This window comes from Aulostomus chinensis, chromosome 11 (assembly GCF_037954235.1).
Source record: "Aulostomus chinensis isolate RoL2024-O1b breed Wild chromosome 11, RoL_Achi_v1.0, whole genome shotgun sequence".
Lineage (NCBI taxonomy): Eukaryota > Metazoa > Chordata > Actinopteri > Syngnathiformes > Aulostomidae > Aulostomus > Aulostomus chinensis.
In genome coordinates this window covers 14,882,162-14,907,382 of record NC_141330.1, presented here as the reverse complement: position 1 = coordinate 14,907,382, position 25,221 = coordinate 14,882,162, and the positions used below count along the sequence as shown (strand labels likewise).

At 42.4% G+C, this 25,221-nt stretch overlaps 3 protein-coding genes across 6 annotated transcripts in view; 1 reads left to right on the top strand and 2 right to left on the bottom strand.

Moving 5' to 3' along the window:
• hivep3b (HIVEP zinc finger 3b) overlaps positions 1-5,568 on the bottom strand; it is a 46,035-nt gene extending 40,467 nt beyond the window's left edge. For all 4 annotated transcript variants that reach the window (XM_086218797.1, XM_086218795.1, XM_086218794.1 and 1 more), the window contains exon 1: positions 5,330-5,568. The gene's annotated coding sequence lies outside the window, so the exon portion shown is untranslated. The remainder of the gene's footprint in view (positions 1-5,329) is intronic.
• A 5,639-nt stretch (positions 5,569-11,207) lies between these two features.
• serinc2l (serine incorporator 2, like) lies at positions 11,208-17,522 on the bottom strand. Its single transcript, XM_086217290.1, has 10 exons — positions 17,399-17,522; positions 16,576-16,737; positions 16,104-16,291; positions 15,935-16,014; positions 15,707-15,844; positions 15,431-15,600; positions 14,660-14,750; positions 13,515-13,665; positions 13,218-13,427; positions 11,208-12,650 (listed from the first exon to the last, which is right to left on the bottom strand). Exons 1-10 carry the CDS (start codon positions 17,435-17,437, stop codon positions 12,512-12,514), a joined length of 1,368 nt encoding a protein of 455 aa, XP_086073416.1. The 5' UTR covers positions 17,438-17,522; the 3' UTR covers positions 11,208-12,511.
• A 3,476-nt stretch (positions 17,523-20,998) lies between these two features.
• Positions 20,999-23,838, top strand: stmn1b (stathmin 1b). The gene is made up of 5 exons (XM_086217289.1): positions 20,999-21,123; positions 22,410-22,442; positions 22,962-23,134; positions 23,261-23,452; positions 23,539-23,838. The coding sequence occupies exons 2-5, from the start codon at positions 22,427-22,429 to the stop codon at positions 23,596-23,598; spliced, it is 441 nt and encodes a 146-aa protein (XP_086073415.1). The 5' UTR covers positions 20,999-21,123; positions 22,410-22,426; the 3' UTR covers positions 23,599-23,838.
• Positions 23,839-25,221: the final 1,383 nt, after the last annotated feature.

Sequence of the window (25,221 nt, the reverse complement as noted above, 5' to 3'; positions counted from 1 at the left end):
CACAAATCTCACCCATGACGGCCCAGCCGAGCCCTTCCCAGACATACCTGTGGTGTGTGGCACAAAAGCTTACAATCGTACTATTACACAACACTGGCCACTGTGGAAAGTGAACACACAAAATATCCTTCACAGCAATGACAAATATATACAGTAGAACAATAGAAAATAGTCAGAAATACAGTTGCCAAGGGGTAGGAGGTATCCAGTGAATTTGTGTAAACGTAAAGGAAATTATCCACTGGAAGTAAAGCCTTTGAATTTTTGCTATTTTTACCTTTTTTGCAAAAGAATAGAAAAATGGATGGAAATATAGAGGAATTTATACATTATAGGAATTATTGTGAATAAACATGAATAAAGCAGACATTTTGGCGTACTTCATATCAACTCTCCGGTATTCACAGTTTATTAACACTGTGCAGGCTAGCAAGGCTTTTGGGGGAATGTAACTATCTGACCCCAGTCAGGTAAGCTTTGATGATATTACTGGGCTAAGTGCATTTGATCAATGATATGTAAGTCGAAGAGCAATTACAATTTAACTTGCTAATTTTCACTTTAAATTAACATGATGATTAGCGTGCTAGTTTTCTGTTTGACTTTTAGCGTGCTAGTTTTCTGTTTGACTTTTAGCGTGCTAGTTTTCTGTTTGACTTTTAGCGTGCTGGTTTTCTGTTTGACTTTTAGCGTGCTGGTTTTCTGTTTGACTTTTAGCGTGCTGGTTTTCTGTTTGACTTTTAGCGTGCTGGTTTTCTGTTTGACTTTTAGCGTGCTAGTTTTCTGTTTGACTTTTAGCGTGCTGGTTTTCTGTTTGACTTTTAGCGTGCTAGTTTTCTGTTCAATTTAACTTGCTACTTTGCGTTCGGTTTAGCAGGCTAACTCTTCAGTGAGTGACACAAGACTTACACTTATAATTTATGTACTTGTGTACTGTATTTTTTAATATGATGTTTTGACAGCTATATTTAGTGTGTTAAGTCATAGCGTGCATGCAAATTTAATTCTATCACATAGGAACAGAAATTCTGAATGACATAGTTTTGACTCAGGTTGTCTGTAGACTTATTGATAATGTAAACATTATTAGACTACCCACGTGGTACACAGCAAAATTGGACTTTAAAGCACTATTTGAAAAATTTCAGTTCATTGTGTAGAGCGTCACAGTATTTATGTTACCATATTATTATTATATTGATATATATTGTGATAGAATTATATCATGATCCATGTATGGGGTCTGTATCATGTCCTTGCCAATAGCCAGCTCTACCCGTGGCGTGTTCTGATTGGTGTTGCGAGCACTGAAGTCGGCGACTGTGCTGAGGTGGGTAAAGATTAACTCTTATCACGGGAGTGTTTGAATCACTCAGCTGTGTGTCCTCTCTCTGCACAACCAGTGCTGCCTGCCTGGTTATACATCACTGTCCACATATATCATTACATAACCGGAGGTGGCACACATGGGAGAGGGCCAGGCAGCCTCACTAACACACATACGGAGTAGACTCTGCTCCCTGGCAAACATGAGGATATTCTATCTCCAGTTGAAGGGGCAGCCAACACACTGGCCGGGACTGAAGTTGAGTGGAGGCCAGACACGGACATACACACTCCAACATACACTGACCCCAAATGATACAAAACCAAACATGTAAGACTTAATAACAGAAATCATCCTCATAAAAGATGTATTCATAGTACATTACAATGCAACTGAATAAAAATATGAGGCTAGTGGGGCATTTGTTTGTGTTTGTGTGCGTATCCAAGGTTCCTGGTCTCCGAGCACCACAGTGGGTCTATTCTTCTCGGGCCCTTCAGAGAGCAGATTAATGACCAGCAGCAGGGACATGAAAAAGTTGTGTCCACCAGCCACTGGGATTTTACAGCCTGGGCAAGCATGCTTGTGTTTTCTCTTGTAGGAGTCTCATAACAATGCCATCTTTCTTGCATCAAAGAAAACACAACTTAGACATGCTTGTACATGCCATGTAATACTTGTGTCAAGCCAACAGTCACGCGTGAAGTCAGCCAGACTGCCATCTAACACCCTTGCTCACTTCTTTAACAGAAATGACACCTATAACAGTCCCTCTTTCTAGATAACACAAACCCTGCCAAGTAGTCCCTGAAGTTCAGAGTGTTATCAGACCTTGTTATCTGGAGGTGTGTCTCAGGAACTCCACATGACCCCCTCAGTGCTGTTGGCATTTCATGTGTTCAAATCAACACGTCGCCACCTGCACTCAGTGTGCGAGAGATGGAAAAGCAGAGAACGTTTGCCAGGTGAAAGTTGGAATATAGAGTATAAAGTGTTGAGTGGTGCTATGCTAATTGGCAGTAAACTACCCTTTTCCATCTGGGGTGTTGCTTGCCAGAGACAAGCAAAGAAACATACACAACCTGCCTCAATAACTGGCTAAGGTCTACTGTAATCAGTGCTGGAGCTGACAAGAACTGTATTTCACTTTTATTGTACCTGAGCAAACTCATTGCGCAAGTCAACAGCTACAATACTGAATACCAGAGCTTTTTGTAATAAATTGGCTTAGCTGAACTGTTGACTGGTAGGAAAACAGGTTCTACAGCTATACAGCTAATAGCACGCTCGTTTCCAGCGCTTAAACGTAGTCATTATTCTTAACAAGCTACTTTCTAATGTTTCTGCCAATGAAATAAAAATATCAAAGGCTGTCTGACTCGCAGCTTTCATCCCCATCGAACCATAAATGGCAGTAATCCCCCAAACCTAGATTTTCTCAACGATCCAAATGCTTCATGATGTCAAACTCTCCGAAATGTGCAAGGAAATGGAGCAGCGCTCTCCTTGGGTGCCTGCTGAGCTAGCGCCTTTCCTCAGCCAGCACCACAAGTGGTCTTGATCCAGACCGGAGTGGAGCCCTGTAAGGCTGCCACTTTGTGCTGATTCAATAAGAAATAATTGCATATTGGCCTCTCTCCACTCATCCCGCTTCACCGCTGTGGCCTGACACTTTAGAGTAATTTCCAGTTCAGGCGCAGAAGGAGCTGGGGAAGGACACTGCAGCATTGCCACTAGTATTGTTCTTTTTTACGATGAAAAAATTCCCTTGGACTGGGTAGCAAGTTGTTTCTATGAACCTGCACTTATATAAAAGGCACTTCTCAGCAGCTTGTGGTCTTCCACCGTTCAAGAACTACCCTTAACCCACTTCCTGCCACACTGGCACTACAGATGCAATGACTTAAAAGTTCACCTGATGTGAGATGTGAATTATATACAGTAAATGAGCTGTAATGTAGTAACGATGGTTACAAAAAATGAGAACCCAGTCACCAGCGAGACTCTGACTGAGCAAAGAAGTCAATAATATAAAAGATGTTGTTGATAATTTGTCTTGTTTCCAGTCTGACAAGGATCATTTATATTCATGAACTCTCTAACTGAGCTCTGTGAGTTTCCAGCAAGGAATGTTAACCGAACAACTTTTTGAAAAAAATATTTATTTACCATCCTCTCCAGAGCCAGACAAGGAGATAGACACCTTTATTCTGTCTCCTCTGTGTGCATTTTGGAGCTGAAACCTAAGGAGACCTGCCAGTTAGCTTAGCACAAGGAATGTTGGTGGATGGGTAGGTTAGCATGCCTCGGTCTCGCCTGCTTGTGTTCCAGAGGTCGTCCTCTGTGTGTTCTGATTCTCATAGATCAGGTTGAGGATGTAGGTTTGTCCAGCAGTAATCCTCCTCGTCCTCTCTTACAAAATCCATGATTAGTAGCAGCAGTCGCTCTTCTAGTCGTCAACAAAGGTGCTGCATCACATCACTGCACCCACTCATTAGTTTCAGCAGTACATCTGAATCTGTTCTACGCTGCAGTTCTGAATGTCTGTCTCACAGTGAATGTTACGTACGATACAAGTTATCTTAATGCAGGCAAAAACCATTTAGAAAAGAAAAGGGTATTTGGTGGCTTTTGATGGAGGTATGCTAACCCGCCCACTCACTACCCTTCAATGTGCTAAGCTAACTAGCAGTCAGCAAGTCTCTTGAGGCTCTCAGCCATTTACTGCACCACCGAGTACAGTAGTTATTATTATTATTATTTCTGAAATTATAATAGCAAGCAAGATTTCTCGCAAAATAAGCTTGTCAGTTTCAATTGTTTCAATCACGATTCTCATAAAAGTGCACGTGATATTTCATACCCAAGCAGATATTGTGATATAATGAAAGTAGAGCTTCTAGAATATCGGGATATTCTTTTTTTTTGTTTTCGCCACATCACCCAGCATTAGAAACATTAGAAAGGAAGAGGTTTAGAGCTGAGTACCAAACTTTTATGGCACCGATCTAATTGCTTCACAAGGATAGAAAAATGCAGTGTCATTCAATAGCACATTTCAACTGCTGAGGACTAAATCTCCAAGTTATAGTTAATCTTTTGATGCTGCAAAACTCCTTTAAGTGAAAATAATGTCAATGCACTGAAAAATTTAACGAGTTAAAACAGCCAATAGACTTAAATCAAATTTTAGCAAATTTTAATTCTAATGAAATTGTTTGTTCTAGCAAGTTAGAATCCAAAGTTAAAAAAGTAACTTATTATAATGTAATTTTCATTTGATAATAAGTTTATTTTAATCAGTATCTGAAAAAATATCGTTCAGGAAGTCAAGGTATGGGTACGAGTGGCGATATCCAAAAATTGTGAATGATGGCCAACGTAAAGATGGTGGGACTGCTCTGCACATACAATACTACAACTTCTGATGAGACTGTCTCACACACGTCACACACATGGATTGATTTCAACAATAATGTCCATTACCTTAAAATGAAACCAGTATGAAAATCTACAGAGAACCAAAACCAGCCTCCCACACTGGATCAGCTGTGTAAGAAAGCATGATGTCACCCTCTAAAAATCTGGCAAGTGTAGGTGTAGCCCGCTACTAATAAGTTCCCAGGCCTGATCGTGACATTCCTGCTGGTTGTTGCTCCCTCCAGCTGCTACATTAATGAGGACGTTAGCGGTGAATGGAGCTGTCATTCGTATCTGCAGCAGATGAAGCAAATAAAGCCGCGACAGTCCCAGGAAGACCTGAAAATGGATGCTACCGTTGTACGGTGCAGACCATCCGCTCCTCTCGGACCACGTTTCATTTACACACCGACTCAACTTCACGCTGTGAACACACCAGAGAGCCCATGTCTTCAGCCTCACACCGTATCACTCCTCACACGGAAACACCCCTCTCTCTCTCTCTCTCTGTCTCTCTCTCTCTCTCTCTCTCTCTGACAGCCGCTGGTCTAACCCGGCGATGATATGACGGTTCATATTTACCAGCTTGCTACAGCGCGGCCGCTGCAGCCATTTATCCCGTAGCGAATGAGCCAAGAGTCCGCATTTCCTGGATTATGATGCGCCGCCGGATGGAGCCGCTCTCGGTGGCCGGGCTTCAGGCGAGTGTGAGCCGCAGGGCTTCGCAGCGCTTCCCGCTGCTGTGTCAGACCGGACAGTGACACGTTCAGCTGATCGTCACAACAAAACAACATTACGCAAAGCACCCTCCACTGCTCCGAACCACCCCGCACGGCAGGTCCAATGGGCCCCGCCCCCCTCTCAGCCTCTGCCAGTGGGCTGGCGCGATCCGGCCCGCCTCATGAATATTAATGAAGTGTGAGCTGCAGCCATTGGTGAGAGGACTAGTTCCTGGTTAATACAGTTAATTGTAATTAGCAAAGTCATGCGGTTTATTTGATCTGACAAATATCTTTATGATTCTGCTACACTCACTCACACACACACAGGTTTGCGTAGCTATCCTTATTAGGACATTCCACTGACTTCCATTCATGTGAATATCCTAACCCAAACCTTAATCTTAATCCTAACCCTAACCAATTGATGCCTAACCTCAACCTCAAGCTAACGCCAATTTACACTTTCACTCTAACTTTGACCAGGTGTTCATAAATTAAGTTCTACCGCATTAGGACCGGTCTTTGGTCCCATGAGGACTAGGGGTCCTGATAAGGTTAGTGTTTATATCAGAAAAGGTCTCCAAAAGACAACAAAAAGCAAGTACACACACACACACACACACACACACACACACACACACACACAGTGTGCAGCTATTCTTATCAAGACATTCCATTGACCTCCAGTCCTATTGGAAAACCTAATCGCAGCCCTAATTCTTATCTTAACCCTAACCAATTAATCCCTGACCCTAACCTCAATACACACCTCAATTCCAACTTCCACCAGGAACTCAGAAATGGTGTGCAGCATTAGAACCCGTCTTTGGACCCCATGAGGACAAGAGATCCTGATAAGGTTAGTGTTTATACCAGAAAAGGTCTCCAATAGGGGGGAGCAAAAAAAACAAACAAACAAAAAAAAAAACAGGTAAACTCACACAAACACACACACACGGGCGCGCGCACACACACACACGCACACACACACACACACACACACACTGACTTACTCTTTCTGCTATACCTCAGCAATCCTGATATTTATAATCATCTCACAGATGCCAGGCATGTTTGGAGCTATTTTGGAACACTGTGGTCCAGATGTGGCCCAAATATAAAGACTTGCGTCAGATACGGAGCATTAAAGATGGACCAATGCTGGTTTAGCCAGCAGCCCACTGTCATTCAAGGCCAAATGCAGAGACACACATGCATTCCTTGCTATCTGGGGGTCAGTTAATGTAACTGAAGCTACACTCTCCACATGTATTCATGATACACAATTCTTTTTGGCATTATTATGACGTGTGTCACATCATTGGTGTAGAAAACAGCTGTGATTACCACATTATAATCATGGTAGTTTTGTTGCTGATTGTTGTTGTTGTTGGCTATTGAGAGCCATTAGCTTCAAGCTAGAAATACGTGGCTGGCTCTGTCTGCATTCTGGAGTCGCGAAGAAGTGCTGCAGACACGTAAAAATATTTGTAAGCGCCATACTCCTATTTATGAGTAACTGAAAGGCAAAATACACCATTTTGGGTGAAGTATATCTTGAGACTACATATTCACTGAGCACAAAGGAAACTTTCACTTTCGCCACTGAATGTAACATCAAACTCTGCACATCCATCATTCTACACAGCTCAAACATTCAACTGTGCATCAAGAAGAAAAACACATTTTGGACTAGAAGTTTACTTTTATTCTAACCATTCAGTTTTAATGCTGACCTGATGACTCAACCAATCTGGTCCAGCTGTACCTGAGCGACCATCAGAGGTGGGATGGTGATGGTCAGATAGAGCGACGGCCACGCAGAGGCAGCCTGGGTATCCTGGAGATGTAATGTTGCTGTGAAGGCCAGCGGACATCATCCTAGATCCCTGATCCCAGGTGGTGGTGAAAGGAGCTGCTTACCTCATCTTTACACTTAGCTTTGTTCGTTATGAGCTAATAAATTTAGTCCAAGCATCTTTACACCTACCTCAGAGTTTATTCATCCCTTATTTAGCAAGACTGGTCTCAATGACACGCAGGATCTCTTCTTCTTGGGAATCATGGTCATGAGTGACGTGACACAGAACCGCCATGGTGCACAAAAGGAACCCAAAGCCTAAATAAAGGAACATGATAGCCTTGGGGGATTATAAGATTTCCAAAAACTGAACGACAAGTCTCACAGTGTCTGCTAGAGAAGTGCTTGATGTAAAACACACACTCTGGATGTAAGTGAACAGCATCCATCCGATCAGCCAGAGTGTGAGGTAGGCCTCCCGGGGGGGGGGGGGGGGGGGAGTTGAGGGGGGAGTTGAGGATCAAGGTGGAGAACTGCCTTTGATTTGGTTAAAATTATATTTTATAACTACTCAGAAACAAACAAGGAGTCAAGACAGACAATTTCATGTGTACTCGTGTACTCAGAGACATTGGAGCAAATAACTTAATCGACATAATAATCTATTTTGAGGCAACAAGTTATATTCCTTCAATTTGACCACTCGAGGGCTCCATACTTTAACAGACGATAAAGCAATACTGTTTATTGTTAACACCTTGCCAACAACAGTCATTGACCATAGATGGGACATTTTCATTCAGCTCAAATGTCCACCAGGACTGAATAGGAATCCAGAAACAATATAAATAAGGCCAAGAGCGCCATATTCCAACCTCCATCTAAGCGGAGGCCCACCAGCTAAGCCTTTGTCCTCCAGTGTTGACAACAGCACAACGGCGAAGAGGAAGGGGAAGGAAAGGTGGGGGGGAGGGGGAGGGGTATAGGTAGAGAAAGTTGTAGGTAAAGAGGAGAGTGAATAAAGACAGTGGGAGGAAGTGAGAGACGGAGCAGGGACACGCTGTGGTGTGAGCGAGCGCTCCTCACTGCTACAATATGACTCTGACAGGCTTATGTAACCAGGCCGGCCTGGCATTTGGCTCACAGCAGACGCCGGCTGCACTCACTGTTATATAACAGCATCAGCTGCTCCTCAGAGCTGGGGGGGAGCATGCGCACAAGAGAACCCGACACACACACACACACACACACACACACACACACACACACACACACACACTTTTGGATTTCCAGCTTACTCTGCAGTGAGGGTTTACGCGATAAAAGAAAAGGAAAAAAAAGTGTAAGAAAATGAGAAGTTCATTAGGTTAACAATGTCCACTGACAGGCATCAGCATCATCACGTCCCCATTATCCAGTAACAAGTCTCTCATCCTGAAAAGCCTAATTGGGCCTTAATGTTTGCTAAATGTTTCCCGTGCACATGCAGTATACCAGCAGGGCCCAAACTCAATTAGCTCCCCTGCATGCAGCATATAATTTAATGGGCCTGGATCCTACTCTTAAAACCCAATTACACCTCAGACAGGCATTTCCAGTCATTTTGTCAAACAGGTGGAGAGGGGTGCACAAAACAGCGCCTTTCCAAATCAGAAGCAGGAGAGGATCATTTGTCGCAATAATAAAAAGCGCTGAAACATCACGACAACACCGTCGCGACCTTCTAACTTCAGAATACGCTTATATGTTGACATTTTCCCACTAATGTGGGGAAAGGAGAGGGATAAGGTCAGTGATGGACCTAACCGTTCAGTCAATCCGCAATTAGCAATCCCAGGAGGTCTAGCCAAGCATGTCTGCAGAGCTGTACTAAGTGGTTCATAATCAGCACATTATAGCCTCTGATCTCTTATTACAGCGACAAATTGCCTCTGATGATAACAGAGGAAATGAAGGCGGGATTTATGAGAATGGAACCAATGGGTAAAGAGGATGAGTGTCTTAAATCTTTGAGAGTTCACAATTGTTCTTCGGATGATAACAAGGGAATTTAAAAAAAACGTGATTTATGAGGCTTTGCTAATTTGTCGGCAGCATTCAGAGGCTGTTAAATTCCACGTGTAACTGATACCGCAAAGCGTTCTTTAGTCTCGTAAAACTTAAAGACGTGAGAGAGGTTCCTTAAAGAGTCAGATTATCTCAGCAATTAAATATGAACCATAAAGACAGAACAGAGATTTGGAAGAAATGCTGCCGTGTGTTTTCCTTTTTAGAGGAGTGACATCACAGCCGGTGGTGAGATTACAACAGTGTCTGAGTATTCGATGATGATGATGATTGTGTTTACACAAAATTGGATGCAATGCGTCGAACCCATGAAGCCATGTGTCAGTTCAACTCAGGTCAGGTCAATAAAAAAACGAAAGAAAAAACAGACAAGAATCTCTTTCTATATTCTACAGCCTGAAACAGAGATATACTTTGTCTTGGCATTGCTTGTACTGAGCACGACAGTGTGACTGCGCTTCAAAACTATAACAACGATGGAAATAGTTCTCAAACTACGGAGCCCCGGAGTCGTCGTAGAAAGATTTTATTTTGTGTGTATGCAAAGAAACAAAAACAAAACAAAAAAATGTCAAAGCCACAAGGTTGAACTTGCTCCCTCAATTTTGCTATTTTGAGGCCACAAGATATAATTTATTCCTTCAGTTTGACCTACAAGTGCTCCTTACTTGGACAATAAAGCAATACCGTTTATTCTTAACACCTTGCCAATGACAGCCATTGACCGTAGACGACTGTCTTCATATATGGGTAAAATATTCACACGCACTGGAGGACAAAGTGATTCGATTTTAGACACACAATACATGATGAAATTTCACATTAATATTTAAATGGCATTTTATATCAAAACTGATCAAACTTCAATGAGACGTGTAAATAATGTCTCTAGCTGTATTCGTTTCATTTAAGTTTTTTACATTTTCACTGTGTAGATCCCTCACTTTGTGTTTGGGTTTAAAGCGCTTTAAAGTATAAGTTTAAGGAAATATTTGCCCTCCTCTCTTGCTACAGAAGGATTGAGAATTCATCCTCATCATCACTGAACTGTGATCAGCAGACCTGGCAGGGCCCAGCGAGGGGAGGTGTTGCGGGTGGGTGGATGTCCATATGCAGGAGGTAGTGTGCGTCCTGTGCAGCTCCAGACAGTGCCAAGTGGATTGGGGGGACCGTGGCTGCCAAAACCAACAGACCCCCGTCTGCCAGCCAGGCCAGAAGGAAATAACACAGAGGAGCTGCAAGCAAGTACAGGTCTGTGTTTCTGTGGCAGAACGAGGGACACGTCCAATCCAGGGATTGACTTCATTTACAGCCGGGTAACAAGTGAAATCCGGTTATTCAACTAAACTTCTGTCACTGGAGGATAACTAGCAGAGCAAAAGATGACAAGACAGTGTCACCAACTGCCAGGAAAGAGTCATTACAGAGAGTGCAGAGGACTCCAGTGAGTACACATGGCGTGGGGGTGGGTGGGGTGGGGAGGCTGGATTCTACAATAATCAGTTGAAAAGCACTCACACCACAGGAAAGTGTCAAGAATGTTTGCCTCGGTCACAGCCAGCACCTCCCTGAGAGTACAGGACGTGCTGTGACGAGTTTGCTAGCCCCTCCTCAACTCTGGTACCTCACCACCCAAATCTGATTAGATGAACGGACACTAAAAGGATGAGCTATCACTCTGGTGGCACACTAGAGATTAATAGCGTCCAGGGTAGTCACATGACTCCTTAAATCAACTGTACATAAACAAACAACAACAAAAAAAGGACTAAAATTGTATCAAATATTTGGCTTCCGCTTCACAATGCGCCTGTCAAAAATAGTCTTATTCAGTCCATCTACTGGGCATAAAACATACATCTAAACAGAGTGAGAAAAAGAGCTTTATTAAAATCAATATGTATACATTAATGTCCCGTGTGTCTTACAGCGCGTGTAAGACAAGGAAAATAAGCAAGTGACTCATTCGCATTGAAACCTTGGACAACAAGAAGGCACTTGATAACCTTGAAATGTTACAACACTGCTAATTCTGTCTCGATAATCCTTTGTTTCAATTCTAAATGTTAAAATGTACATTTAAAACGTTTGTTAAAAAAAATTATTTTAGATTACCACAGAAACAGACATCCGATTCATTGACATGAATTTTACAATAATTGACACTTGAGATATACAAGGATGATATTTGCAGGATTGTATCAAAACCCTTTCCCCCCCATAAGTACACAATATACTTATTTCATTGTATTCCATTCATACAGAGATTGAGGTAAGTGCTATATAATGCATAAAATTACTGTACCATTACAACCATAAACATACTGTACGCCGAGACGAGTCACAGCATTTCTGAAATGCTTTGTTATAGTTTTCTACATCTTGACATTTAAGAATTTTTTTTTCTTAATACCACTCTTAATACCGTACAATGTCTGGAAATAATGGCAAGTGTGAGAGCGCAGGTAGTGTTAAAGATCTCATCATCTCCGTCTGAAGATTCCTCAGATACATGAGGGTAGGTTGGAGCAGACGAGGAAAAGCTGAGATTAGACAGACTGGCGGTCTCGTCGGCGTTTCAACGACACAGGTTTTGCATACAGTTGGAGCAGTTAAAGGAAAGCCCTGCTAGCATGTGGAGGGTGGGCCCCACGAGTCTTATCTAACGCTCACACTCACCTCTTCCTGGGGTTCCTCTGAAGGGTTTCCCCCCTTTCGTAGACCCCAGGACTAAAATAGTACGGCTAATCAGGGGGATTCCAGACCTGGCCAATCCGAGAAGTCTGATCTTACTGGTCTTCAACTGGTAATCTGAAATATCTGAGGTATTGAGAAAGTGCCTTGTTTTCTGAGTCTCTGCGACAGTCCTAAAATTCAGCAAAAACCAGCACAGCTCATGCAGACGCACCGTAATCAGGCAGAAGGTCGGTGAGTCATCGGCAAATAGAACAACTTAAACCTGCCTAAGTGAGAAACCTACGGACTTAATCATCATCACTCTGAAGAGTAAAACAACAGATGTACAATAACAGTAAAGGCAGTTTACAGATTTGACAAAGTAAATAAGGATTGTCATGGATTTCCTTTGATAATACCCTTCACACTTCGTTTATGGTACGCTTTACGCGAGGCATGGAGACACAAACATAAAATCAAACATAGGTAAAAAGATGCTCAGCTGAAATCTCTGTCAGGGAAGAGGAGGGGGGCAACCAGGGTCCACAGGTAGAGACCCAGGCCCAGCCAGCTGGAGGTCATCTTCACCCACACGGCCGGCATGCTGCTCTGCATGGCTTGGGTGGTGGTGTCTGGTCTGCGAGGAGGACAGGGAGGTAACAGTCTTTATTATATTGATATGAATATTGGAGTGAAAAACAAACAAAAAAAACAACAACACTTTTTCAGTAGCTTCCAGGTCATGTGACCTGGGGATTCCAAATCAGTACAAGACTCAAGTGTGAGACACACACATAATTTGGTGCAGTTTTTTTCTATGTACAAGAAAATGTTGTTTTTTTCCCCTGAGTACCAGGGACCAGATATCAGCACTAGACTGGAATGCATTCTTTTATTACATCTCATTGTTTTATACTCTGATGCACCCCCCCCCCCATATACCGCAAAATGCAGCCTTTTCCCCTCCGACAGCTTCGTTGTCATGTCGATATTTGTCACAATGCTCCTGACAAGCACCACAACAGATGAGGATTTAGCGGAGATGATTTTGGGAAGTGATATTCAGGAGGTGTGCGCCCTCTGGTGGTTGTACCTGATAGTAACAGCTGTTCATTTTGGACATGAATTAATTTTAAAAAAAAAAGGGGGGGGGGGGTATTGCATAGTTTGGTGACAACTTAAGCTCAGACAGAAACATACGTACTGGTACCAGTTTGTGAGGGTCATCATGATGTACAGGGAGGCCAGACAGAGATGAAAGTGGAAAAATGAGTAGCTGTAAGAGACTTTCTCTTCCTCGTTGTCCACGGCCCTGCGTATGCCATCCTCGCCCACCACGCCCTCCCCGCTGGACCCTTCGCCCTCCTCTGTCTGCATCAGCTTGTTCACCTGGGTGTTACTGGATGAACGGATACTAGCGGGAAGGGACAACAATTGAAAAGATTACAAAACTAGAACCAAAAAAAAAAAAAAAAAAAAGTGTAGCAAAGCTAAAACCTACCTGGCATAAAGAGTGCAGAAGAGGAAGATGACCAAACCCACGATGCTCTGAGCGTCCCACCACTGCAGCTGTCCTGGGGGGCCGTCGCCAGAAGGTTCCGTCGTGTTGATGTTGGACACCAGACTCAACAGGCTGGGGTTACACTTCCGATCTAAGACATCCAGACACACACACAGACACACACAAATTTAATAGCGTATAAAAGGCTATGGATATTACAGATTTACATGATTAATACCTACCTGCCGAGAATTGTTTCTATTGCAGAAGCACGACTCCAAATGCAAAATAAAGTTTCTTTGAGACTTTTGAATACGTACATGAGCAACTGCTCATCATATCAACATACTGACACTAACATCCATCCGTTGAACCGGAGAGGGAGAAAAATAAACAGACTTTTTAAAGGTTCATTTACATTTTTCAAAGGAAAACTAAATCCAATTCTATGATGCTTTTTCAATACAATTCAAATATTCACTTGAACAGGTAAAATACAGCGAGCATGTACACTAGCAGAATAGCCTTGATACCAGTAGATCTCCACTTCTATAAGACTGCATCGTTCAATGTTGATCACTCACTAACAGGTATGGACGCATAGTCACTTTGTTTATTTTCATGTGTAATGGAAAGAAATTCAACCCAAAACATTTTGCTGTTGCCTCTTGCATAGGAATTTGAGATTGAGACGCATATGGTGATTGATATGACCTTCACATGAAAAATCGTTTTATGTATTTCAATCTTCAAATAAATCTATGTATCGAAAAACGATCAGCTGCACAAAAATAGAAAGCTTTCCTGCTGCAGTTGCTGTGTAGCAGCTTCTGTTGATTAGAACAGAGGCGGCGTGCAACAACGGGTGATTTTCCTGCGCTCGTGCCCACGGTGTATTCTAGCTGCTAGCTTACACACACTGACCAAGTGTCTTTTGCGTTAAAGGCAGATTACCAGACAAGGATGGTGGAACAAACTACTAGCAGAAAGCAACTCTGTGTTCCTACAGGGTTTCCACTGAAAGACTCACCGGTGTGATCAAAATGCTGCGGCAGATAAAACAGCAAATTCATAGAAAAGGTGACGTTGACATTAATTCCAAAGGAGAACAACACAATCGTTAAAAGAGGCAACAGGAAACTCACTTGGATTGTTGGTCATGGCAGACCAAGTGACATACATGGTGTAGAGGGAGATGAGCGACGCCTGGAGCAGGCCAGAGTGAGGCTGGGCTTCCTGAAACAAACATGACGAGTGCAGATTTTCACATGCAGTGACACTGAGCTCCATGCTGTAAAACCACACCATGAAAATAATCACCAATACGTTGCTGAATGCTCTGATTCAGTCGACTGTACAATCACAACTTCTACCCTAAATAAAGTCAATGGAAGCAACTATTGCTTGAATGTTGTATTGCAAAGGAAAGCTAGACGCTCCTGCTCAGGCACGGAGGGGTGAAGATCATGATTTATTCCTTCATAAAACATTTTACTGACAATGACAGCAACTTCTGATGATGAAGCAGTAATCCCTTTTCCTCGGAGGAGCTAAGCTACGCACATGCATAGGCTAATAAACATCAAAAAAAGGTTGTTTCTTCTAATCAGTTGCTTTCTAAATGCTTATGAAAAAAAAAAATCTCATGGCAGAAATGTGGATTTGGAATCTGTGAGTTCATGTAGTCATTTAACTGAAAACAAGCCAACAGCAGAATTTGTCTTCTCAAACTGAGAAAAACCAGCAGAATGTTGACTGACGGCTGACCCTGCTTTCCAACAGCTAAACTTTAGGTAGAAGTTTCAGTCATTCCTCATATCTAACAAAGGCTGAGGTGTCAAAAAGGCAAGGAGACGCTTGTTCGGATTAATCTGCATTAGCATGACCATGAGAGAAGCTGGGCCAGTAAGCCGTACCTGTATCTTGGGTAGGATGGAGACAATGGAGATGATGAGACAGAAGATGAGGTTGAGGCTGATGAAGACCTTGTGCTCCGTGCAATCATTTGGGAGTGTGTAGTACACGTAAAACAGCACAACAGCAGTGATGGCCAGGGCGTAGTGGAGGATCGTGAAGGTCAGCAAGCCTGGGAAAGACATGAGAATAAATGCACATTAATGGCCTCAACCACAGAGCAGGGCTGAAAATAACAAGGTCATTTATATGAAAAATTATTAGCTAAACATCTGTACCTGCAAACCAGCATTTGTTGTCATTATTTTCAGCATTTCCTACCCACACCTTGTTCCAGGAGTGAGCAAAGTCGATGAGGAGAATTAGTTGGATTAGAATGAAGATGAAGGATCCCACGGCTCCAAAGTAAAACCACACTGGAAAGAGACATCGACACATCAGATATGTAGAAGTAAACTGCTCATAAAGGAAAGACAAAATTGTAATTTAACTGATTATATTTGTACCAGTGTGAAATGTTCCATCCGGGATGAAAAAGGCTCCCACTGTAATGCCAATGAGGATCAGAAATTTGAAGAACCAGAACCTGAAGAACAAAAAGGTCAACCCCGCCCTCAGGAAAAAGACAAAAGTGGATCATGCAACTCTAAAAAGACAAATAAAGCATATAAATACCCGTTCTGAATAGCTGCACGTGGGTCTTTGCTGCTACGGACGCCAATCATGATGGCAGAGAACAAAAAGAAGAAGCAGGTCATGGCAAAGCACATACGGTACACCGACTTGTAGCCCACGATGACATCACAGTTGACCTGGTTCTCTAGACCAGGTATTGATGTTCCTCCCTGGCAGAATCCTGGAATCTACAAAAGATATAGGAAATACATAAAATTAACTCCTAAATAAGATGATCGAGATAGTATTTACTCGAAATAATCCACAACAATCTTACAACGCAACAAGTCATCTTGCTACATATTTCAGTGCAAGTTAGCCATATTACCATGTATATACACAGTCAAAAGAGACATCTCTTTTTCAACAATTATTTACTAGTGCAACAGTCCTTGATGTATCACACTATCTGTACAATAAACATATGCTTCAGTTTGCTAAGCAAATGTCATGTACAACGCAGTGCTCTCACTTTGCGGAGCTGTGCCTCCATTCCAGGAAGGATCATGATGACAGATACCAGGGTTCCCAGTAGCAGAAAGAAGGAGAACACCAGTCGTGTGATGGTGGAGTTATTAGAGGAGGGACAGCAGCCACACAGAAGACATGGTGCTGAGCCGCACAGACAGGAGGCCTGCGGGGACGGAGCCCAGAAATACAACAGCATAAATGCATGGACATGAATTTCAAAATAAAATTACTACTACTACTACTACTACTACTAATAGTAATACTAATAATAGTAATAAAAATAAGCCAAATGCACGACTGTAATTCTTTAGCTCAATACATAAATAAGCTTTGCTCAAATGAAGAGGTACTACGCTGGTGATGCATTAGGGATGGGGACATTAAACGTGAAATGTAAGCTTCATACACATTTCTAATGGGAACACCAAATTCATTATAGGCTATATTCACAGTCCCTCTTGAGCTGGGTTAATCTCTTAGGGTTAGCAGGAAAAAGTGAATCATAAATGACTCCAGGGTCAAAGAGAAATAAGACACCGCCTTCAGAGACGCCAGCAGAATGACGAGCCTGGTGCCTCAGCGGCCTGACTGTGGTGACATCTCCGAGCTTAGAATGCTAACTTCCCATAAATATATCACGTCCGGCTTACGGCAGACAGAGGATTTTAACCTTTTAACGGACTCGTATGTCAAGACACAAGCAGTATTTACTTACACGCTCATCTCTACCTTTCTATCTTAGCGAGCTTTAAGTCAACCTAACGCGAATGTTTGGTCAAAACCATTGTTATACAGGAAACATGAAATAATGTTAGCCTACTTACGCAGCTTGCTAAAGAGCACAACGCAAGACAAGCTCCCATGGTGACATACAAATCCAGATATTAACAGGCTGGTGGTTCTCGTCGTGTGTGTTTCTTTTTAGACCTCGACAGATAAATATTCTGTTCTTCTTTTAAATGGCGGCGAGCAACCAGCGTTTATGGGCACTGTCGCCACCTACCAGGCAGGAGTGTTATTGCTATACTTAATCTACAGGCGTCCCCCCCGTCTCTCCTTAGTTATTCCCCATAAAATAATAATGATTAGGGCCTGAGCCAGAAGGTACTTCAGGCGAAGACCCTATTAGTTTTGCTCGACACACTCGTTCTTTTATGTTTTTGCCCCAATGTCATGTGAAGTTATAAAGCTCCTATCTGTGTCTAAAATCATTTGTTCTTGACCGTTTATCAAGCTGGAACCCACATATATTCAAACAGAAAAGACATGATTCTGCTGCAGCTTTTCAAAACAAATCCCATCATTAACCCATCCATCCATCCATTGTTTACCGCTTCTCCTGTTAAGGGTCACTGGGGAACTAAGTTACAGCAAGTGTTTCTATGTTGATATACACAGGAGATGTATTTTCATGGTTAAGTTGTAGTCACTTGATCATTCATCCATCCATCCATTTTCTTCCTCTTATCCTACAAAGGGGTCGGGGGGGGGGGGCTGGAGCCTATCCCAGTGGCTACGGGTGAGAGGCGGGGTTCACCCTGGACAGGTCACCAGTCCATCACAGGACCAACACATAGAGACAGACAACCATTCACACTCACAGTCACACCTACGGTCAATTTAGAGTATCAATCAGCCTCGTCCCCTCTTGATGTCTTTGGACTGTGGGAGGAAGCTGGAGTACCAGAGAGAACCCACACAGGAACAGGGAGAACATGGAGACTCCACACAGAAAGATCCTGTGATGGAGCCGGGACTTGAACCCAGAACCTTCTTGCTGTGAGGCGACAGTGCTGACCTCTGCACCATTGTGCCACAAAGACACAAACTTTTCTCCAAAATTATGTCTGTCTACATTAATATAACTAGGGTTGTGTGTAACATTTTTAATGAAACAACAACCATATATACGGCCAAAACTGCTTTTCTAACTGGGTGCAGTGATTTATGCAGTATTTTAAAACTTTTGGTGTTTGTTGATGACTAGAAGAGCTTCTATGGTCGATCATAGCCAAATGCGAAAGAGAGGATGAGAACAGAAAAGCCAAGACCTGGGACATTATCTACTAGAACCAGAATACCCAGAGGAGGACTAAAGAATTTTTGGAAGCAAAGATGGTTAGACACAGGTATGCTAACCTACCCAACCGCTGCCATTTATTGTGCTAAGCTAACTAGCGGTCAGCTGGTGTCTGTGGGTCTCAGCTTTCTAACGCAGCACAGAGGAGACAAAGTTATCTTGTCTGGATCTGGGGAGGAAGAACACTAAGCATACTGACCAGAGAATTCATTTTTTAAAAATGCAGTTTTCTTTCTTTTTTTTTTTTTAGTTCAGAAACACACAAATAAACAAACGAACGGTTTTCATTTCAGAGATCTTGATGGGCTGAATCAGCACCACGGAGAGCGACACACAGAGCAGGAGAGATACTATTTGATTCAGTAATATTTATGTTCAAAGACCAGTTTACTCCACCATCCCCGTGGGTTTCTCGTTCCTGTGTTTCTGCTCCTTTCTGAACAACTGCTGCAACCAGGGATGTATGATATTAGAGGGTTTAGCTGATACAAACTGAGTTTTTTTTCATCTCTGTACATAAAAAGTTTCTATTGTTATTACATTATGTAGCTACATACTGAAAAACATATGTAAACAGTCAGAATTTGGAAAACACTTGAAAAAAAGCCCATAACTCATACATTTATTAATTTTTTGATGATGAGAAAAGAAGATCTACTTTAAAGATGATGGATATCTGCCAAGGGCTGCACGGTGGTGCAGTGGTCAGCACTGTGGCCTCACAGCAAGAAGGTTCTGGGTTTGAGTCCCGGCTCCAGCACAGGATCTTTCTGTGTGAGTCTCCATGTTCTCCCTGTTCCTGTGTGGGTTCTCTCTGGTACTCCAGCTTCCTCCCACAGTCCAAAGACATCAAGAGGGGACGAGGCTGATTGATACTCTAAATTGACTGTAGGTGTGAGTGTGAGTGTGAATGGCTGTTCGTCTCTCTATGTTGGCCCTGCGATGGACTGGCCGACCTGTCCAGGGTGAACCCCGCCTCTCGCCCGTTGACGCTGGGATAGGCTCCAGCCCCCCCACGACCCTTAATGTGTAGGAGTAAGCAGAAGATGACGATAGATGGATGGATGGATATCTGCCAATATCGAGCCTATATGTGGATCCCCAGCTCCAAGCACAGGACCTTGCAGTGTCGGTGTGGAAATCTTATAGTATGGTTAGTTTAGATTAGGTTGACACCAGCCGCATTTTTGAAAATAACTTCCACGGGTTTCCAACTGCTGCAGTCAATCTAAATCTACATCTGTTGGGGGTCGTGAGGGTGTGCGTGTGCGTGCGTGTATGTGGGGGGCGTGTCACATGTTGAACAAGGCATTTTCTTTCCATAAAGCAACCTTATTTGACACTGCAAAGACATTTCAGTCCGTTGGTGCATTATCAAGACAACAACAGGGAGGTCAACCTTGAGCAATTTATCCTAGCAATGGTAAGACATTAGGATGCTAACGAACCTCGGCCTGATTTGTTTTAGACAGATGAACAGCATTAAAACCATCAGGAGGTTTCACACCGCGTATAAAAGAACAGCCCTATGAGCAACCCTCCTTCTGGAAGGTCCTGGTGTTCAGTTATTATCGAAAATGTCTGAGAGATGAGCTCATTTTTGGCTGTAGTTTATTGGTGCTGTGGCAGCTGCTCCTAATATTTTGTCATTTTTCATTCATATTTCTTTCATCAATTAAACCTTTATTTAACAGCAAGTCCCCCGACATCTCTTTTTTCGACGTCAGCCGTTTTCACATCACGGCTGCTGGGTGAGTACATGTCAGCTTACGTCTGTGCCTGTTTCCCTCCTGACTATTCTCTTTGAACGTGAGCGTGTTTAGGAATGGTTTTGGTTATCCCTACAGAGCTGTTTTTAACCAAACAAATTACGTGTCTATTAAAGTGGGAGTTCATTTAAAGGAGAAGAACTTGGACTTTTTGGTGAACAATTTAATTGCACTTGCGAAATCTTTTATTCATGGATGCAAATACCTCAAGGCGAGGCCCCACATCAACGGATGGAAGAATCTTCTCCAAAAAAAAAAAAAAAAATCCTTGTGTTACATGACTAACAGTAATGCCCAGAGCCTCTTTTCTATTTTCTTTAATGGACCTTTTTTTTCTCTTCTAGAATGAGACCCTCACAGTCATGTTTTCTTTCTGTTCTCCTTTTTATCAGTATTTCTTTTCTTTTATTCCTTGAAGCTGCTTCAACATCTCCTAAGTTCATTTGTCAAAATGTGCCTTAACTGTTTGTATTTTGAACGACTTGAAATAAAGTTTAAAAAAAACACAAAAAAACATCTCTGCCAGTTTCCTTCCTGGCGCTAAGATCAACAAGCGCACCTGTGATTGGTGGATTTGGTCCAATCAGTGTAAATAATGGCTGTGACGTAAAGCTGGGTAGATTTTTTGCGCGAAGATACTGAGGTTGGCGGTCCGGACAGAGAGAACAAGGAACCCTGCTGCCGTGCTGTCCACTCGACGGTGAGAACAATGGTTTTATGCAAATGCGCTAACAGGCTTTCATTCTTTTTGTTAATGGAGTTAAAGGTGAATTCGCGCGTTTAGCAGCTTTCAAAGTTTGTTTCAACATCACCGAAGTCAACTTAACGGAGTTTCATGGTCCTAACCGCCGCACAAAGGTCGTTAGTGGACGATGCGACACGTGATTTCAATATGAAAACTCTTTGTATTCATTACAGTTGGTTTCAGAATCTTGATCATATTTTTCCCGTCACATATATCGGGTTATTACGGTAATGGAAACCTGGAAAAGTTGTTAACATGAAAACAGCAATTCCCAGGTCTGAAGAAGTGGCAAACTAAATTTAGCCAGAAAATGTAGGGAAAGCAATAGATATTTGCATCAAAAACGTCCCTTATCAGTTTACGTCGAATGAGAAAAGTACAATTTGGTTTACATTGATGTACTTTGATACGTGTTTACGTCGAATCGAAGCACATCTTTGTTACATAACGTTACAGTCAGTTTTTTTTTTCCTTGAAAAGTCTATTTTGGTTGTTATTGGTTTACTTTGTTTCTTTATTTTCCGTCGAACCACATTTAAGTTCGACATTTATTTTTCATGTGTAAACAGATTTTCTAGTGAATTTTACGATTTGACTGTAACCTTTAGAAAAAGTCAGGCACGTCTTATAATGAACCCCATTTGAAGGATGTTTTCAGTCGAAATTACATCAATAATAATGTCCTTAAATCCCACTTAAGAGTTTACACTAACTTATGTATTTCAAGTGTGCATACGGGGACTTTTCTCTCTCCATATATACTGTATGTGTTGTTGTTTTTTTTACTTGCATGCAATTGTGCACGTTTTAAATGTTAGAAACTTTATCTGTACTTTTGTCCATCTCCTGCTATCATTTAGAAATAGTTGAAGCATCGATAAAGTGGTAATGGCGTGACATGTTGTGACTGGTAACAGATTTTTGTCATGTTGTAAGGGCCGCTGAGCAGTTGTTGGTGTTTGAGTAGAGCGGTTTCCTCTGCTTGTGTTTGGCAGCAATCAAACTTTTCTCAGGCGTATTTATAGAAATGAGCGATAAGCGCGGGGTTGTGATTCTGTAGAGAACTCCAGTAGAAGAACTGTTTTTGTTCCCTGCATGTCTGCATGCTTGATCAATGTTCTAGCCAAACACGATCGCTAACTGTCACATTTACTACTCCTGCTGCCGCTGACAGCTGGTCCTCTTGCTATAAAATTATATCTCGCATGATTCTAACTTCTATTTTCATTCCTCTATTACAGAACTCAACTCAGCTGAGATGGAAACCGTTGGAGGTGGGTTTAAACTCCTGTCTATGCTAATAACCAGTATTTCTGGAGGCAACCATACCTGGAATTCAGTTAAGAAGGATTCCGATTTTCCTCCACTTCAACAAGCAGAATCATCAAACTGTCGCACCATGAAAGGCTCTCATTTGAGCAGTTGTAGAAAATGAAGTTACTGTGGTTAGGAACTCTTGAAATCATGCCGCAAGATTAATTAATCTATTGTAGTGAGTGATTTGATTTTGTGGGTGCATCGTGTGGCACCAATGATATTCACAGCAGGCCCCGGTGGTCCTGTCACATGTTGTTTTCCTGTCGTCCACAATAGAAAATCGCCAGGGTGCCCCACACTTATTGGGATCATTATTTCCTTTTGACCTCTCGGACAAAGCAGTGACCCTGAAAGACTGCAGGAGGAGGGAGGGGTGGGGGTGCAGGTTAACCCTGTCATTACCCACAGCAGGACATGGATGCACCATCTCAGTTTGTTCCATTAGCGAAGCGCTTACAGATGTCTCATTTTTACAGAAATCCAAGTGAAGGAGCTGAACAAGCGGGCGTCGGGTCAGGCATTCGAGGTCATCCTAAGCCCCCCAACCCCCGATGCCAAAGGGGATTTTCCTCTGTCCCCCCTCAAGAAACGGGAAACATCGATGGATGAGATTAAGAGGAAATTGGAAGCTGCAGAGGAGAGACGCAAGGTATCTTCAGGATCAGTTGCTTCCAGAGTTTAAAAAGGAAAAAAAAAAAAAACCTGAGAAATTCTTGCTGCTGAAGGTCTTTTTTTTTTTTCTTGTCTTTTTTCATTTTGGTCGTTCATTGGTCAGAGTAAGGAGGCCGTGGTGCTGAAACAACTGGCCGAGAAACGAGAGCACGAGAAGGAAGTCATCCAGAAAGCTCTGGAGGAAGATTGCAACTTCAAAAAGGTGACACAAGAGAAAATGACTCAAAAAATTGAGGCGAGCAAAGAGAACCGCAGCGCACGAATGGCTGCGCTCAATGAGAAATTCAAGGAGAAGGTAAGATGGACGCGGGCTTCGTCTTGAATGTTGGAGGGGGGCGGGGCCTAAAAGCAGTATTAATTTTAATTTTTTTGTTTCTTTAGGACAAGAAGCTGGAAGAAGTGAGGAAAAACAAGGAGAACATGAAAGAAGGGGGGCATTAATTGGTTCTTGAACTTGTCCCATCTCCAAAGATAAGCTTTATTTTTCTAACTGATGTGCTGTGTTTGTTAGTTTGCGTGGTAGTGAAGTATTTCACTGTGTGATGTAGCCTAGATGTGGAGCGTCCTCGCCCTTCTCCTGGATTTCTCTTTGGCAGCTGTTCGCTGAACTGTTGAGGTATAAACTATTTTTCAGTCTGGTGTTCCACCGCTCGATTTTGGAACATGCTGTATCATTAAAATCAATTTTCACAATTTGATGTTGTTCTGTCCTGGTGTGTGTGTGTGTGTGTGTGAGGTGAAAACTAAGATGATTTGATGTTTGTAACATTGATAAAACGACCAGTATGTGGATATATGAAGTTTTAATGCGACTGCGGTACCCTGCTGCCACAGGCTGGAGCGTCAGCCATTCATTCTGGCCTTGAGTTCCCCTGGTTTGCCCTCAGTTTGCAATTTTAGCAACAGATCAATCACAATCTGGCCTAAAGCAAACCCTGATTTATTGTCAATTGTCCTCGATGTGGGAGTGTAATTTACATAATGAATGCCGTGCTGCTTTAAATAAGACTAAACTAGTTACAGAGACAAAAAAAATCCTTCCATGAAAAGGTAATAAATCAAGTGATGTCATTTTCTGATGGATTTTCATATAATCAGACTTTTTTTTTCTTTTGAAAATACAAGTCGCCATCTGTTGGTCAGCAGTGAGAATGCAAATCCCGAAAATGCAATGATATTCACACTGCTGCCATCTAGCGGCGATTCTTTAAACAAAAGTGCATGGCTGGCACCATACTTAAACTTGGCATAGAGAAAAATCATGAATCGATAGATAACATTTTTTTAATTTGTCAAAAGTTTACAAATCATGGGCCCATAACCTGTGATGATGACCAGTCATCAGAATGATGAGATTTAGTCATAAGAGTACACATCCTAGTTTTGGGCTCCTCCTTTAGTTTATTTTGATCGGTTTTAAAATCTCAACTGCATCTCTAATGTCTTTGAAGCACCTTGGAGATTTTAAACTGCACCACAGGCAAGATTAATCAGCTGTAATTAACACAGTGGAAGAAGACAAAGTTGCAACATGCACCTGTAGCCAGACTTGTTGGAGCAGACTTTTTTTTTTTTTTTAGCTTTATATACCAGACAACAATCTCGCAGATCCAGCACTTCTTCATCTCTTCTCATGCAGACTACATCAAGTTGAAATGATTCGTGTCAGTACCTGACATCGTTTTTTGTTTGTTTGTTTTTTTCACAAATACTCTGAATTCTTAGGTGCAACAGAACCTAGAATGATTTTTCTCTGGGATATGAAACACCTCCTGAGAACACCTGAATGCTACATGATCTGCAAAGTAAGCAGTCAGACTTGTCAGAGCTTGTGGGCTTGTTTACTCGCTGGCATCTGCAGAGGCTTGTAGGCAGTGTCAAACCTGTCACGCCAAATGTCGCTCAGAGCCGCTCGACAATTTCATCTGCAGCGCTCTGATGTTCGTTATTACAGTCCTCTAACATATTTCGACAAGTTGCAACAACGGGAAAAAAAAAATAATTCCGTGCTTAAACCCTACAAACAGCAACGCTGCTTGTTTGTGAACTTGCCGTCGCCATCCT

Excerpts from the sequence above, each read along its gene's own strand:
- serinc2l (XM_086217290.1), bottom strand. The coding sequence starts at position 17,437 with ATGGGAGCTTGTCTTGCGTTGTGCTCTTTAGCAAGCTGC. Across the intron at positions 16,015-16,103 it reads CGTGCAGCTATTCAGAACGG|GTTCTGGTTCTTCAAATTTC; the intron begins GTATTTATATGC and ends TTTGTTCTTCAG. Across the intron at positions 13,428-13,514 it reads TTCTGCACTCTTTATGCCAG|TATCCGTTCATCCAGTAACA; the intron begins GTAGGTTTTAGC and ends CCTTCCCGCTAG.
- stmn1b (XM_086217289.1), top strand. Across the intron at positions 23,135-23,260 it reads CTGCAGAGGAGAGACGCAAG|AGTAAGGAGGCCGTGGTGCT; the intron begins GTATCTTCAGGA and ends TTCATTGGTCAG. Across the intron at positions 23,453-23,538 it reads ATGAGAAATTCAAGGAGAAG|GACAAGAAGCTGGAAGAAGT; the intron begins GTAAGATGGACG and ends TTGTTTCTTTAG.